Below are 16,987 nucleotides of genomic sequence, written 5' to 3' on the forward strand. Positions count from 1 at the left end.
TAATTCCCATTTTACAGATGAGGTAACTGAGGCACAGAGAAGTGACTTGCCCAAAGTCACATGGCTGACAAGTGGCGGAGCTGGGATTTGAACCCATGACCTCTGACTCCAAAGCCCGTGCTCTTTCCACTGAGCCACGTTGCTTCTCACCCCTTCCTTCTCCCCACCAGCTACCCAAGTAGGATCTGCTGCCGCTCAGAAGGTCCCGGGCCCCTTGCGATGCCCTTGAAGTGCACTCACCCTTCTTGGGAGCTGCCCTGGCCTTGGTCACCCCCTTCCCCTCCTCTTTCTGCTTCTTCTCCGGCAAATTATTGCTGTTGATGTGGGCTGCTCCCCGGGTGGCCCCAGCGGTCTTGGCTGGGGCGGCCCGGGGCTGACCTGCTTTGCCCTTGGCTTTTTTGCCACTGCTTCCTTTGCCAGTTAATCCCCCAGCATCCTGGGGAAGGGAGACGGACACAGACAGACAGAATGAGACTATCAGAAGAAAGGTGGGGAGACGCTAACGGAGCAACCGTGTCGAGCTAACCACCACGAAGCCATTTCTGCACCCAGCAGGGATCGGGATTGGGGTCATGTCTTGATTTCTCTGGGAACCAGCCACACAAGACCTCTAGAGCTTCTCCCCAACCAGAGTAATCCTCCAACACTCTACCCCGCCAAAAGAAAAGGGACTACTTAGAGAGATGCAGACAAACTGAAAACTTGATTCCTGCCCCATAGAGGGAGCGGGAGACCTGGCTCACAATAAATAATAACGGCATTTATTAAGTGCTTACTATGTGCAAAGCACTGTTCTAACCATGTGGTAGTGGCCAGCTTTATCTGGAACAGATGGCAGCTTGTGTCCAGGGAAGACGAGAGAGGACAGTGGCGCCATGAGGCAAGACCCAACATGTACTTCCCAAGCGCTTAGTACAGTGCTCTGCACACAGTAAACGCTCAAGAAATTCGACTGCCTGAACGAATGAATCCAACAGCTGCGTGGGTTGGCTCAACGGGGGAAGTGTAACAAAGAGCAGTGTCATGAGGGGAGGAGGCCAAACCACACGACCCGCTGCTGAGAAAGGGGCCTGGAGTCCCGGTACCAAAACCCCAAGCAGGAAACAGAGATGAGCGAGCGGAAACCCTAGTCTATTTAGAATTGTGAAGACCCGTAAAGAGACTGGTTGGGAGGCTGCACAGAGGACTAGGGTTCATAGGACACACGGCAGGTGGGGAGGGAAGGAAGGTCCAAGAGGGTGGGGAAGGAGGGGAGCACTAGAGGGTGATCTAGGATTTGGAGGTGAGTTCTGCAGGAGCAGCGTACATCTATTTAAGATGGAGATGCCCCTCACTGAAGATGGAAACTGCAGGGGGTGAGGAGTGGGTGTTTGTGGGTGCGAGTCAGGGAGGCTGATTGTCTCAGCGATGGCCACCAAGGAGATGACTTTAAGCACATCACTGCCCTGAGAAAGCACCTGTGGCGAGGACACAGGGTTTCAGCATAAAAAGTAAGTGTAGGTTGGGGGGTTGCGGGGGAGCCGGGGACAAACTCACACGCCCTCCCCGTTCCCTTCAACTGGGAGAGCAAGAACACCTCAGGGCCATTTCAAGGGCCAGCCGGGAAGATGGACGCAACAGTCCCAGGGATACAGGCCCGGTGTCAGAACTGTTTTTGGAAAAGGCCGCTGCACCTCACATCCGGACACCAAGCCCTTGGGGAGCTGATTTTGGTGGGGCTGAAGGGACACGAGATAACTTAGCGGTCTTCTTCCTGCCACCTTGGCGACAAGGGGCCCGTAGAGCTACATTCTGTTTCTCTATGCTGGGACATGGCATTTTCCTGAATCTCTGCCCCCGTAAAAATAGCTGGGGGACTCAGGTGGGCAAGCCCTGTGCTGAGGGCTGGGATAGAGACCAATGAATAAAATCGGAGCCCGCCCCACCGCCGGGGCCGACAAGCTGGGAGACCCGGAGAACCCGCCCCCTGTACCTGCGCTGCCTTCGTCAGAGCGGGGCTCCTCACGGCTGTTGGAAGCTGGGCGAGGGCCGGCCCCGAGGGCTTTGCCCCCTTGGCGGATCGCTGTGGCGTGCTGGCTTTCTGACCAGAGGCCTTCACAGTTGCCGCGGCCGTACGGGTCCGAGCCGGGCTGGGCTTCACCTGAAGAGAGCAAGAGGGGACGAGTGAGCTTGGGAGAGGGGGCTGCTCGGGCGGGTCCCGATAATGGCCCCCCGGGCCCCAGTCAGAGCCAAACAGCCGTCGGCCCTGAGCTCAGGCTATCGGGCATTGCCATGGCTAACGGGACCTTCCCATGTTTCCGGCTAAAGAACGCTGACACGGCTCTGGGTCTCCCAAGTCCCTGCCTGGGTCAGGGTTGACGATCCCCCCAAATCCTTCTTCTTCAGCAGGCGTGGGCGGAATTATCGGCTACAGGAGAAGGGGGACAAAGACCCACGGAGACAAGATGCTACAGGGTGCAAACATGCTCTGTGCTGCCTTTTAGACTGTGAGCTCACTGTTGGGTAGGGACTGTCTCTATGTGTTGCCAATTTGTACTTCCCAAACGCTTAGTACAGTGCTCTGCACATAGTAAGCGCTCAATAAATACGATTGATTGATTGGGAGAGAATGGTCCGTCCCCTTCTCCTCCACCAGCTCCCGTCCTTCCATGGCTACAGGCCCCCCCACTCAACCTTCCCCAGGTCGGCGGGAAAATGGGCATCCTCTGGCTGGGGAGGGGGTATGGATAAAAATTCCTTTTTCTCATTTGCTAGTAACTGGAGTGGGGACCCCAGTTAAGGAAGTAAGTCACCTGGACCTGAAACCCCTCTGTCTCTCTACCCGTGGTTCTCAGCCAACAGCTCGTTCCAAACACAGTGCCCCGTGCAAGTGAAAACACTCCAGCCACCTGGGGCAACTCTGCTTCCACGAAGCGGCCCCGGGAGCCAGAACCGAGTCCCGAGCGGAGTCTTCGGCAGGAAGCGGGGGCCCCTGGCTGGTGCCGGTAAGACTCAAGTACCTGTGTGCTTTTTCCCTCCTCGGAGACAGACTCCTCGCTGCCGTCCTCGGGCGAGCAGGCCCTGGGAGCGGGGACCGGCCCTCTGCGAGCGATGGGCAGAGCCGCCACGGTCGGCTTGGCCGCTGGAACGAGAGAAGGGGCAAGGAGCCCCGCGTGTGTTGACTTTCACTGCCTTCTGAGCGGCCAGCAGACCTATCCAGCCCCTCCCCACCCGCCTACACACATTTTGATCAGCTTTCATGGGCTTAGGGGGAAACGCTTTTGCGCCACTGCCCCACTCTTCAACCAACCCTGTTGGAATTGGGTGGAGCAAGTCTCTTCCTTTCTTAAAAAAAAAAACAAAAAACAGCATCCATAAAGTGCTTATTATGTTAAAGGCACTGTTCTGAGCGCAGGGGTAGACACAGAGTACTGAGGCTCAGTATTAATTTCCATTTTACAGATGCAATAACTGAGGCATGGAGAAGTTAAGCGACTTGTCCGAGGTCACGCAGCAGACAAGTGTCAGAGCCATGATCCCGACTCCGCCACTCGTCAGCTGTGTGACTTTGGCTAAGTCACTTGACTTCTCCGTGCCTCAGTTCCCTCATCTGTAAAATGGGGATGAAGACTGTGAGCCCCCCGTGGGACAACTTGATCACCTTGTAACCTCCCCAGCGCTTAGAACAGTGCTTTGCACATAGTAAGTGCTTAATAAATGCCACTATCATTATTATTATTAGAACCCAAGTCCTACTGACTCCCTACCTACTAGACCCCGCTGCTTCTCACTCCTGCTGCGGCCAAAATGGCTCTAGATCCACTCGGCAGCACTGGGTTAGAAAGAACAACGGGCCTGGGAATGTGCCACGTGCCACGGAGAAGCAGTGTGGCCTAGTGGATAGAGCTTGGGCCTGGGAGATGGAAGGACCTGGGTTCTAGTCCTAGCTCTACTACTTGTCTGCTGTGTGACCTTGGGCAAGCCACTTCACTTCTCTGCCTCAGTTACCTCATCTGTAAAATACAGATTAACATTGTTGAGCCACACGAGGGACATGGGCCGTGTCCAAACTGATTAGCTTGCATCTACCCCGGTGCTTTTAGTTCAGTGCTGGCACAGAATAAGCGCTTAACTACCACAACTATCATTATTATTATTCATGCCTGCCAGCACAACGCCTAGCCACCTGAGGGATCTCCCGTTTCCAGTGGGAAGGTCTCTTTGTTCCCAGGAAAACCATGCAGCTAATGAATTCCGAGGCAAGACTTCTGGCCCCTGGCCCTGACCACAGCCACTCATAATGAAGAGCGCCCAAAGCCGCCGCTACCGTGGGGACGGGAGATGGTTTCCGTCTGTGCACAACTGGGGCCCATGGGGGAGGGAACCTCCCAGGGGCAGTCAGGCTGCCGGCCTGGGCCCAGCGCTTAGAAAAGTGCTTGGCACGTAGTAAGCGCTTAACAAATACCATTATTATTATAAAAGGATGACGGACACAGCGGCCTCTGGCCAGTGCTCTCCATCCAAGGGCCTGGAGCTTTCCACTTTCCCCAGTTTCTCTTAGAGGAGAAAACTCAATATGCGCAAGTGTGGTATATTGATGAACAGGGAGAGGCTGGAAACCCCGGACACATTCTGGAACAGTCCCAGTGAAGAAAGACTGAACACCCACCCTCCTTCTCTCTTTCTCCCTAAAGCCAACTGCCCTGGCAGCTCTTCCCAAAGCCCACCCACCCAGAGACCCCCAACATGCATCCACAAAGGCACAGAGTATTCCTTAGTGAGTCTGAACCCCCAAGTCAGCAACTGGGATACGCCAACTAATGCTGCCAGGGAAGGGCACCTCTCTCTCTCTCTCTCTTACTGGAAGTATCCAGATTCTGGGTGGCGGGAATCAGGTCCTCTTCTTCTTCCTCACTGCCGGATGAGCTGCTGCCCTCACTCTCGGCGACCCGCCCCTCCTTTGAGGCGCTGACAGGCACGGCGGCTTTCGTGGGGGCAGCCGCTTTGCCGGCCGGACTACGTTTGGGGTCGACAAAAATCAGAGGGGTTTTATTCACCTTTAAAAACAAAAAGCACACGGTTAACAGTCTTTCCAATGGGAAGAACTGGATAGCCTCCAGTAGGAGAAAAATTCCTAGCTCACACCCCGAAGTCCCCCACCCTGAGAGGATGCAGAGGGAAAAGCCAAAACAGAATGCGTGACAGGAAGCGCACTGGGTAGCGGGAGGCAAACTGGCAGGCGTGGTCACGGTCTCCCCCGGTTTTCGGCTACCGCGGGTCAGTTCCGTTCCAGGTCGGTATTTGGGACGACTCTCATCGGGGTCCCAACCAGGCTTTAAGTCCGGCCCTGCTCACTGGAACCTTCTGACAGACAACCCGCTCAACTGGCAATCTCACTGAAGACGTAGACACGGACAATGCCAAAATCCAACAAGAGACTGTTTCATGGCCAAAAAGACTCGGGTTAGATATTGCTTTGACCTTCCTTGGAGTTGTGAAAACCGTGAGGCCCCGAAACGGGGCACACGAGCAGGGAGGGGGCCGTCTCCTCTGGCAAAATCTGGACAAGGGGGAGGCAGCCTCAACCTGGGGATAACGGCTCGCCGAACAAATCCAATGAGATCCAGAGGAAAAGGAGCCAAGCTCCCTCTGCACGGGGAGGCCGGGAACCCCCAGCTAGGATGAGACAGGAAAACACAGCAAATCTTCTGTTGCTTTTCATCCAAATGAGTCATTATCTCCAAAAGAGAGGGAGAGACACCCCAGCCCTCTCCCCTCAGCAGTTCCCAGACAGGAGGAAGGCAGTTCCCAGACAGCTAGCTGGTTTCAGCATCTTGAGGAAACACAGGTGCTACTTTCCCGACCTTCTCTATTCCCCTCCTCTCTGCCAGCTCAGACATCTCTAAGGAAGCTCCCAGCCTAGGACCGGGGCCTGAAGTCTTCCAAGTCCCCTTACAAGAAGGGGGAGAGATGGGAGGAAATAAGTGTGGGATTTGTCCGTCTGTCCTTAAAAAGACCCCCAAATCTCCGTTCCTCAGCAGCCCAAAGATTCAGCACAGTCAATTTAGGGGATTGAAAGCAGCTGTGCTAAGCTTGCCTGTAGCTGCCACCGCCTGCTGAACCACCGAAGCCTCCTCCACGGGGCAAGTTGAGTCACCCCTTGCCCCAATCAGGACAGATGCCCGCTGCTAGGCATGGCTGATTCAAAGACACCACAGGAAGCCTGGCGGAAGTGATTCCAGACAGTTCTCAGGGGTTCACGTTAGAATCCTTCCCGGTACCTTCCCCAGGCTCCATTACGCTTCAATACTGGCCTTCCTCCTCACGCTCCACACTATTATTATTGTATTTGTTAAGTGTTTACTACAACTCGTGCAATATTCCAAGCATTGGGGCAGACACGAGACGGATGCCGTCCCTCTCCCAGATGGGAGACACAACGGGCGCTAAATCCTCAACTGACAGAGAAGTTAAGTGACATGCCTAGGGTCACAGAGCAGACAGGTGCCAGAGCTGAAATTGGAGCCCAAGTCCTGTCTCCCAAGCCTGTGCTCTTTCCAATTAGCGACACATAATAATAAGAATAACTATAATGATGGTATTTGTTAAGCTCTTACTATGTGCAAAGCACTGTCGTAAGCGCTGGGGGGATACAGGGTGGTCAGGCTGTCCCACGTGGGGCTCACAATTTTAATCCCCATTTTACAGATGAGGTAACTGAGGCCCAGAGAAGTGAAGTGACTTGCCCAAAGCCACACAGCTGATAACTGGCGCATCCTGGATTAGGACCCATGACCTCTGAGTCCCAAGCCCGCGCTCTTTCCACTGACCCACGCTGCTTCTCATCATTCAGGTCACCGACAAATCCTGTCATTTCTACCGCCACGATATCGCTAAAATCTATCCTTTCCTCTCCATCCTAACTGCCACTCTGCTTATCCCAACACTTATCTTATCCCGCCTTGACTACTGTTGCATCAGCCTCCTTGCTGAGCTCCCTGTCTCTCCCCACTCCAGTCTGAGCAGCTGCTTCACTCTGCTGCCCAGGCAGGTCACTTTCCTAAGAACACGTTCAATCCATGTTTTCCCACTCCTCAAAAATCTCCAGTGGTTGCCCACCCACCTCTGCATTAAACAGAAAATCCTCACCATTGGCTTTAAAGCGCTCAATCACCTGGTCCCCCACTATCTTACCTTACTCATTTCCTACAACCCAGCATCACTCAGTTCATTCCTCTTAATGCCAACCTACTCACTGTAGTTCCATCTCACCTATCTCATTGCTGATCCCTTGCCCATATCCTGCCTCTGGCCTGGAATGCCCCCTTCACCTGCCCAACCTTCAAAGTCTTATTGAAAGGCACACCTCCTCCAGGACGCCTTCCCCGACTAAAGCCCTCATTTCCTCTTCTCCCTCCCCCTTCTGTATCACCCTGGCACTTGGATTTGTACCCTTTATTCACCCCACCTTCAACCGTACCACATTCGTGTACATATTTGTAATTTATTTCAATGCCTGTCTTTCTAGACTGTAAGCTCCTTGGGGTCAGAAAATAATAATAATAGTAATGATGGCATTTATTAAGCACTTACTATGTGCAAAGCACTGTTCTAAGCGCTGGGGAGGTTATAAGGTGAACGGGTTGTCCCACGGGGGGCGGGGAGGTTATAAGGTGAACGGGTTGTCCCACGGGTGTCACACAGTCTTAATCCCCATTTTCCAGATGAGGGAACTGAGGCACAGAGAAGTCAGGTGACTTGCCCAAAGTCACCCAGCTGACAGCTGGCGGAGCCGGGATTTGAACCCATGACCTCTGACTCCAAAGCCCGGGCTCTTTTCCACTGAGCCACACTGCTTCTCTTACATTTACATGCTTACACTTACATTGGACAGTGCTCTGTACATGGTAAGCACTCGATAAATGATTGAATGATTTCCACTATGCCATGATTCTCCACATTCCAGGAAAGGGGAGCAGGAACACCAGCCTACAGCAGACACAGGCATGGAATGTCAATGCCCAAGAACACCTAAATGGCATCAATCAGGAGTGAGAGACACACTCTCCTACAGCTCTCTGCACACAGCAGGCGTGCAATAAATGGTAGACCCTCTGCTTCAGCAGCTCTGCTCCTCCAGGAAATCTGGGGCAGAGGTGGCGGCTCCTCCGTCTGCGTGGTTCCCTCTCTGCTGGCCTCCTATATGAGCCCCTATACCCTCCAAAATCTCTTGCGGGGAAGGTCCCGGGCCCCTGCTCCAGATGAGAAGCTGAGACCCTCACTCAGGGACCCCTCACACACGCTGGGTGGGGAGCAAAGACCAGGCTTGTTGCTGCTGCCAGCCCAGAGCTCCATCGACTACCACATTGCTGATCCGCTTCCCCGCATGCCCCTCTGTGCTAATAGTAAGTGAAAGCACGGCACCAATTTTGAACGGAGTACCAAGTACAGCCTAAACACATCATAATAATAATAATGATTATGACAATAATCGAGATGGGAATTAGGGAGCTGTAGAAACCTCAAACTGGGGAGCCCGAAGCTTCCTCAAGGCCCCAGTTGTCTCTCTCCCGTCATCCCAGAGGCGATGTGCAAACAACCTGTCAATTTCCTTTTCCTGAATAAAGCCTGCGGAATATTCAAGAGTAATGTGCTAATTGAGTGGTTCGATTTAAGCGTGATGTTCACTTTAATTGTGTTCACCCACCCCCGCACACACAAACAAGAGAGAGATGCAGCCTCCTCTTTCTACCCCTTTTATCTGTTCGGATATTTCTCCTAAGAGGTAGGAAACTGTTCACGCATGTATCCAGCAAACGAACCGAAAACCACAGGCCCCCACTCCTGGTCTCCAACGCAGGCCAAGGAGAGTTCCATCGGGAGAGCAAAACTTCTGGGCAAGGAGACAGGGGCCGGAAGCCAAGCCCCAGGTCAGCCAGCGGGCCTCGGCCTGCCGGGGAAGGGAAGACCCGAGGAGGCCTGGGGAGCGGCCGGTGGCCGTTAAAAGGCCAGCTGCTCTCCTTCTTCCTGGCCGGTGGATGCCCACGGAGGGCCATCCCAAGGTGGCAACCAGGGAAGCAGTAGAGTAAACCTATTTAACCCCACCAGAGCAGCCATTCTGGCCAAAGACACCCCGTCAAGTGCCACATGTCGAGGCAAGGCTGAATAAGAAGCCTGAAGGTCAGAATGCTTAGCCAGGGGGAGAGTCTAAGTGCTGCTTCCCTAGGGGAAGGATGGGAATGGGCTGGATGGTCCCTCTGAGGGTGAGTCAATCCAGCCCATCCGCTTTCCAGAATGCTTTTGAAAGCGGGGGATGGTGTATTATCCCACCCCCGCCCAAATGTTTCCGGGGTGCAGCCTGGAAGAGACAGGAGGGGAGATTCCTGACCTGGGAAGAATTCAGCCAGAATGCCCCAGCAGGTCACGCTGCTTGCTACCTGAGCGGAAGGGAGCTCGTCGCCACTCTCCGAGCTCTCCTCGGAGCTCCGCTCCCCCACTGTGCCAAAGACGTCAGCCGGGGCCGGGATGGATGGCCTTCCCTGGGGCCCCTTGGTAGTCACTGGGGTAGAACTGACCTGGGCTGCTTTCCCAGAGGATGACACCTAGACCCAGGAGAAGGGAACATAATAAAGAGAGCCAGAGGAGGAGGAAGAGGAAGTGGTGCTTTCCTCTACACACTATATGTTCTTAAACTGCTTCTTACAAATACCAAAGGAGCACATGGAGGGCAACAGGTCATGAGATCTCGGCAGAGGGATGACTTCACTCCTCCCTACCGAGGTGGGGATGAGGAGGGAATGAAACGGGCAGGCTGTTCCATGCTGTGTGGCCCAGGAGTGGATGAAACCACTCAAAACGCCACCCCATTTTGAACTTTGACTTTCCCTGCAAGGGGAGACCAACTGTGCAATAAAGAGGTAGCTGCACAAAAAACTAATTCTATTCTCTTCTTTTCCCACCCAGATCCAGACCAGGAGAGACCTCCCCGCAGAGCCACAAGCTCTCGGACGCTTGTCCCAGTCCCACTCTTCGTGTTCAGCCACCATCCAGACAAGCCCACCCGTCCACTCTTGGTCTTTACCTGTCCCCTGGAGGCCACTGTTTCCTCTTTGCTGGTCACCCCCAGCCTGCCGCCCCCAGCAACTCCGATGGGAATGCCAACCTTTGCCAACTTGTACTTCCCAAGCGCTTAGTACAATGCTCTGCACACGGTAAGCGCTCAATAAATACAATTGATTGATTGACTGATTGATTGGGGGAGTGTGGTAACCACTGCCCTCCCGGCAGCTGGAGTGGACGCTCTGCCTTGGGGCTTTGTGGTAGATCCCGGGGTGACGCCAACCTGGGTGCGGAGACCAGAGAAGGGACAGGATAAAAGAACTGACCCTTTGTCTGAGCCGGAGATGGGGGTGACTGGAATGGAAATGACCAGGGGAGTTCTCCCCGCTGTCTTCACCGGAAGCCCAAAGGGAGGGAATGAGCTAAGGGGAAGGGCAGGGTCTGAAGGCCCAACTTAGAAGCAGAAAAGCAGGCAGCTGAAAATCCCAATCCACGAGCTCCAACTTGCAATCGACCCCACCCCTCACCAACGACGAGAAACTCCCAAGTTTCACTAGGCAACAGCTTCAGTCTCCACCAGTCTCACCTGCCCCTGGGATGCCGGAGCCTCCTCTTCACTCTCCGACTCCTCGCTGCTCTCAGAACTCTCCCCTGGCTTCCCGTCCCCATCGGCCTTGGCGGTGGGAGTCACTACCTTAGCCTGGGGGGTTGGGGCAGCCATCGCCTTCCTGGCGGCTGGAGTGGACGATCGGCCTTGGGGCTTTCTGGCAGATCCCGGAGTGACGCTGACCTGCGATGCGGTGATCGCTGGCTTCACCTGGAGGCCAGAGAACAACATAGACAGAAAGGGAAGGAAAGAAGGACTCCAAGAAGGGGAAAAAGACAACCTGATCCAATTCCCTTTTATTGAAGTGACTGAGCCCAGAAGAAAACTCCTGTCTAAGCCCTTCCTCACCCCGCTCTGCCCCACAAGTTGGTCAGAAGCCTCAGGCTCTGGGGGCATATGGGGAGCAATGAGCTCCTGGAAGGGCAGGGACTGATGGCCAGACAGAGGAAGGGAACCGCGAGGAACAACGGGGAAAGGACAACTGAAAATCTCAAACCTCCAGCTCCAACTTGCAATTAACCCCACCCCTTGCCAATAATGAAATACTCTTTCCCAGGTTTCATTAGGGCGGCAGCTTCAGTCTCCACCGGTCTCACCTGCCCCTGGGACGCCGGCACCTCCTCTTCACTCTCCGACTCCTCACTGCTCTCAGAACTCTCCCCCGGCTTCTCATCCCCAGCGGCCTTGGCAGAGGGAGTCGCTACCTTAGCCTGGGGGGTTGTGGCAGCCATCGCCTTCTTGGTGGCTGGAGTGGACGATCTGCCCTGGGGCTTTTTGGCAGATCCCGGAGGGACGCTGACCTGGGATGCAGTGACCGCTGGCTTCACCTGGAGGCCAGAGAACAACACAGACAAGAGAATGAAAGAAGGAAGAACTCCAAGAATGGGAAAAAGACAACCTGATCTAATTCCCTTTTATGAAGTGACTGAGCCCAGAAGAAAACTCCTGAATAACCCCTTCCTCACCCCGCCTCTGACCCCCAAGTGGGCCAGAAGACTTGGGCTTTGGGGCCTGCGGCTGGGGGTGGGAGTGTGGGGCATATGGGGAACCTACCGGTCCCTGGACTGCTGATGCCTCCTCTTCACTCTCCGACTCCTCGCTGCTCTCTGAATTCTCTCCTGGCTTCCCACCCCCAGCGGCCTTGGCGGCAGGAGCCACTACCTTAACCGTGGGGGTTGTGGCATTCACCCGCTTCCCGGCAGCTGGAGTGGACGCTCTGCCCTGGGGCTTTTTGGCAGATCCCGGAGTGACGCTGACCTGGGATGCGGTGACCGCTGGCTTCACCTGGAGGCCAGAGAACAACACAGACAAGAGAGTGAAGGAAGGAAGGACTCCAAGAATGGGAAAAGGACAACCTGATCTAATTCCCTTTTATGAAGTGACGGAGCCCACAAGAAATCTCCTGAATAATCCCTTCCTCACCCGGCTCTGACCCCCAAATGGGCCAGAAAACTCAGGCTTCGGAGCCTGCGGCTGGGCTGGGCATATGGGGAGCCTACCGGTCCCTGGACTGCTGATGCCTCCTCTTCGCTCTCCGACTCCTCGCTGCTCTCTGAATTCTCTTCTGGCTTCTCACCCCCAGCGGCCTTGGCGACGGGAGTCACTACCTTAGCCTTGGGGCTTGTGGCATTCACCCGCTTCCCGGTGGCTGGAGTGGACGATCTGCCCTGGGGCTTTTTGGCAGATCCCGGAGCGACGCTGACCTGGGATGCGGTGACCGCTGGCTTCACCTGGAGGCCAGAGAACACAGACAAGAGAGTGAAGGAAAGAAGGACTCCAAGAATGGGAAACTGACAAGCCCAATTCCCCTTTATGAAGCGACTGAACCCCAAGGAAAACTCCTGACTAATCCCTCCTTCATCCCGCTCCGTCCCAAGCTGGCTAAAATACTCAGATTTTGGGACCTACGGCTAGGAGCCAGATGGGGAGCACACCTTTCCTCTGACTGCCGGTGTCTCCTCTTCACTCTCCGACTCCTCGCTGCTCTCTGAACTCTCCTCTGCCTTCCCAGCTCCGGCAGCTTTGACGGGAGTCCCCGCCTTGGTCCGCAGCTGTGTGGCCACCGCAGTGGACGCTCTCTCTTGGGTCCCCGTGACTGAGATGGGGGTAATCGGAATGGAGATGGCCTGGGGAGTTCTCCCCGCTGTCTTCACCTGAAGCCAGAAGGGAGACAATGAGCTACTGGAAGGGCAGGGACCAATGGCCAGGTAGAAGGAGGCGGCTGGGAGGAAAAACGGGGAAAGGACGGCTGAAAATCTCAAACCTCCGGCTCCAACCTGCAATTAACCCACCCCTCTTTCCCAGGTTTCATTAGGGCAGCGACTTCAGTCTCCACCAGTCTCACCTGCCCCTGGGACGCCGGAGCCTCCGCTTCACTCTCCGCCTCCTCGCTGCTCTCAGGACTCTCCCCCGGCTTCCCACCCCCAGCGGCCTTGGCGGTGGGAGTCGCTACCTTAGCTGTGGGGGTTGTGGCATCCACCAGCTTCCCAGCAGCTGGAGTTGACGCTCTGCCCTGGGGCTTTTTGGCAGATCTCAGAGCGACGCTGACCTGGGATGTGGCGACCGCTGGCTTCACCTGGAGACCAGAGAACAGCACAGATAGAGAGTGAAGGAAAGAAGGACTCCAAGAACGGGAGAAAGGCGACCTGATCCAATTCCCTTTTAGGAAGTGACTGAACCCAGAAGAAAATTCCTGTCTAATTCGTTCAATCGTATTTATCGCGCGCTTACTGCGTCCCTTCCTCACCCCACTCCGACCCCTAAGTAGGCGAGAAGACTCAGGCTCTGGGGTCTGCAAACAGGGGACATACCGGCCCTTGGACTTCTGGTGCCTCCTCTTCACTCTCCGACTCCTCGCTGCTCTCTGAACTCTCCTCTGCTTTCCCAGCCCCGGAGGCCTTGGTGGGAGTCCCCGCCTTGGCCTGAAGTCGTGTGGCCACTGAAGTGGACGCTCTCTCATGGGTCCCCGTGACTGAGGTGGGGGTGACCGGCATGGATGTGGCCCGGGGAATTCTCCCCGCTGCCTTCACCTGAAGCCCGAAGGGAGACAATGAGTTAAGGGACGGGAAAGGTAGGGCAGGGCAGGACACGATGTTCCAAATAGGAGGCGGGACAGCGAAAGGCTGGGAAGACACGGCAGCGGGAAGTGTGAAAGGACAGCTGGAATGAAAAGCTTCTTTCCAATGCTTTATTGCTTGAGCTCATCTCTGAACTGGTTGAAAAGCGGCATGGCCAGTGGAAAGAGACCAGATCTGGGTGTTAGGGGATCTGGGTTCTAATCTCAGCTCTCCCATTTGCCTACTCTTCCGTTCATTCAATCGTATTTATTGAGCACTTACTGTGTGCAGAGCACTGTACTAAGCGCTTGGAAAGTACAAGATAGCAACATATAGAGACTATCTGTACCCATCAGCGGGCTCACAGTCTACTCTGAGCAAATCACTTAACTTTTCCTCACTTGGAATATGGTAACAAAATACTTGTTCTCCCTTCCTTGTAGACTATGAGCACCACGTGGGCTCGAGACTGTGGAGGACCTGATTATTTTGTAACTTCCCAAGCAATTAGTATAGGGATTGGTATATGGTGAGTACTTCATAGGTACTGTATTATTATTGGTGATGACGGTGGTGAATCTTCCCTCCTAAACCCATTCCTCTTCCTAACTTTCCCAACTCTGTTTATAACTTTACCACCCTCACTGTCCCCAAAGCTACATCCCTAGGTACCCACCTCAAATTCTGATCACAGGGATGAAAAGGGGGCAGGGATTCTAGCTGGGGCCAAGGGTTAGGCTGGTCAGACTTCCAAGAGCTCACAGATCAGAAAAAAAAATCACCATTTGGGATCTCTCCAGTCCTGACTGGAAACTCACAGTTCTTGGCATACATTTGGGATGAACAAATCTGACAGCCTAGCTCAACATCTGGCTGGGTGACAGTGTCCCGCCACCCCCATGGGGTGAGCACATTCGGCCACAACTCTGACTCTTTATCTTTTAATTCTCAGTCAGTCTGGTGCTGAATCCTGCGACTTCTTTCGTCATAAGAAATCTGGGATCGACCCCTTCCTTCCCGCCTGAAGCGGGCACCATCCTTGTTCAAGATTTCCTGTTCTTTCAGGACTACGGTATCGGTCGCTCCCCGGCTGCAACGGCACGCCCACCCCTCCGTGGCAATTGATCAATCGTATTTAAGTGCTTACTATGTGCAGGGCACTGTAATAATCGCTTGGGAAAGTATAAGATAGAGTTGTGGACACATTCTCGGCCCACAACGAGCTTACAATCTAGAGATTGCATTCACTCACCGATCCCTGGGACGGCGGTGGCCCCTCTTCGCTCTCCGATGACTCGCTGCTCTCTGAGTTCTCCTCTGGCTTCCTGCTGCCCACTGCTTTAGCCTGGGCCTGGAGGGGTGTGGTCACAGCCCCCTTGGTGGACACTGGGCCCCTGCCCTGGGAAACCTGAATTCACGGGAAGGAAACAGGGTGAGGGAAGGAGTGGGCTGAGATCTAGGAACTGACAGGATCGCGTGAGCCTCGGCCCCTGGAGAGTAGAAACAGCACAGCTCACTGCGCAAATGATGCTTTTCAATAGTGAGGAGGAGGAGACCCAGGGGAGAAACAAGACGTAATCTGAACACAGACCGATCCGACTCTAAATCTGTCCCAGGAGCTTCCTGGTGGCCCTCAGGACAGAGGGAGCCTGCGCTGCCAAGCTCCACTAAACCAACCACCAGCAAGCTGTCCCTGGGCCCGTGGAAAAGATGACGTGTCGTACCGAGGCAGAGGCGAGAGAACCCACTGGCATCCATGGGACCCCAGGAACGGAGGGGCAAATGGGAAAGGCAGCTCTTGGCAGACGGCAAGTTCCACAGGGCCATCAGCCTCACGTGACTGTTGGCCGGGAACTACTGCTTCTCCCTTCACCCGGGGGTTTCGGAATCCATCATCCCGTGTCTTACCCCACGGTGTGGCACGGTTCTTCTCAGCCAAAGGGAGAACGGTCGGTTGTTGCTTCGGTCAAAGCTCCCGAAGTAACTGCGGTTTGAACGCCCACCCCAAGGTCTCACCTTTCCCTCGGGGGCCGGTGCCTCCTCTTCGCTCTCTGACTCCTCGCTGCTTTCAGAACTCTCCTCCCCTTCCCTGGTGGGCGTCCCCACCTTGGCCTGGGAGGGCTTGGCCACTGGCTTCCGGGGAGCTGGAGTGGACACTTTCTCCTGGGACCCCTTGGCCGAGATGGGGGTGACTGGAACAGAACTGACCCGGGGAGTCCTCCCTGCTGCCTTCACCTGAAGTCCGCGGGGAGAGAATGAGCTGAGGGCACGGCAGGGTAGAGCGGGGACTGATGACCAGTTTTGGAAGCAGGACACGGGGAAAAGGACAGTGGAAGATCCCAAACTCCCAGCTCCTCTTGCCCACGATGAAAAACTCTTTCCCTGGCAGGGTTTCTAGTTCTCCTCAATGTTCCCCAAAGTCTCACCTGTCCCTGGGATGCCGGCACCTCATCTTCACCCTCGGACTCCTCGCTGCTCTCGGAACTCTCTTCCGACCTCCTCGCCTCGACGGCCTTGCCAGGAGTCCCAACCTTGGCCCTGGGAGCCGCGGCGGCCACTGCCTTCCCGGCAGCTGGAGTGGACGTTCTGCCCCGGGGCTTTTTGGTGGACCCCGGGGTGACGCTGACCTGGGACGCAGTGACTGCTGGCTTTGCCTGGAGGCCAGAGAAGTGACCAGGATGAGGGAATCGACCCTTTGTTCTGGGTTCCCCGGCACGAAGACCAGACCCGGCTCTCCTCGGCACGGGCCGGCCCGTGGACGCTGCCGCTCCCTGCCACGCACCTGTCCCTGGGAGGCTGGCATCTCCTCCTCGCTCTCTGACTCCTCACTGCTCTCGGAGCCCTCCTCCGGCCTCCCGCCCGCCGTGGTCCTGATGGGGGTCCCCGCCGGGGGCTGGGGGGATGTGGTCGCTGGCTTCCCAGTGGCTGGAGCCGATGTTCCTCCCTTTGGTCCTTTGGATGCTGGCACCCTCCTCCCTGGGGCGTTGGTGACCTGAGCTTTTACTCCTGGTTTCACCTGGGTCTAGAAGGGAAGGGAAAGAAGCGGTCAGTCACGTACAGGCTCCCTAAGTCCGAACGGGGAATCGGAGCAGGTGAGGATACTTGGCAAAGAGGAAGACGGACTAAGGGAACACGACTCAGCTTCCCCCACAGGATCTACCATGGTCAATTTCTGTGCCACTGAGATAGTTGGCCCTACTCGAGTTTCTCTGGGTATTTTTTAATGAAATTTTTCAAGCGCTCATTATGTGCCAAACACTGTTCGAAGCGGCGCTAGGGTAGATGT

The 16,987-nt window shown here is 55.3% G+C and overlaps 1 protein-coding gene across 1 annotated transcript in view; it reads right to left on the reverse strand.

Annotated features, from left to right (window-relative positions):
• TCOF1 (treacle ribosome biogenesis factor 1) overlaps positions 1-16,987 on the reverse strand; it is a 48,669-nt gene that overhangs the window by 14,916 nt on the left and 16,766 nt on the right. The window contains exons 7-22 of the mRNA XM_038772262.1: positions 16,484-16,723; positions 16,128-16,355; positions 15,718-15,936; positions 14,954-15,109; positions 13,456-13,674; positions 13,098-13,220; positions 12,580-12,798; positions 12,145-12,375; positions 11,699-11,929; positions 11,242-11,472; positions 10,625-10,855; positions 10,232-10,321; positions 4,841-5,042; positions 3,000-3,121; positions 1,973-2,140; positions 241-436 (exon numbers count right to left, since the gene is read on the reverse strand). Coding sequence (XP_038628190.1) covers positions 241-436; positions 1,973-2,140; positions 3,000-3,121; positions 4,841-5,042; positions 10,232-10,321; positions 10,625-10,855; positions 11,242-11,472; positions 11,699-11,929; positions 12,145-12,375; positions 12,580-12,798; positions 13,098-13,220; positions 13,456-13,674; positions 14,954-15,109; positions 15,718-15,936; positions 16,128-16,355; positions 16,484-16,723 — 3,106 coding nt within the window. The remainder of the gene's footprint in view (positions 1-240; positions 437-1,972; positions 2,141-2,999; positions 3,122-4,840; positions 5,043-10,231; positions 10,322-10,624; positions 10,856-11,241; positions 11,473-11,698; positions 11,930-12,144; positions 12,376-12,579; positions 12,799-13,097; positions 13,221-13,455; positions 13,675-14,953; positions 15,110-15,717; positions 15,937-16,127; positions 16,356-16,483; positions 16,724-16,987) is intronic.

The sequence above is a fragment of the Tachyglossus aculeatus genome, chromosome X1 (assembly GCF_015852505.1).
Source record: "Tachyglossus aculeatus isolate mTacAcu1 chromosome X1, mTacAcu1.pri, whole genome shotgun sequence".
In the NCBI taxonomy this organism is placed as follows: domain Eukaryota; kingdom Metazoa; phylum Chordata; class Mammalia; order Monotremata; family Tachyglossidae; genus Tachyglossus; species Tachyglossus aculeatus.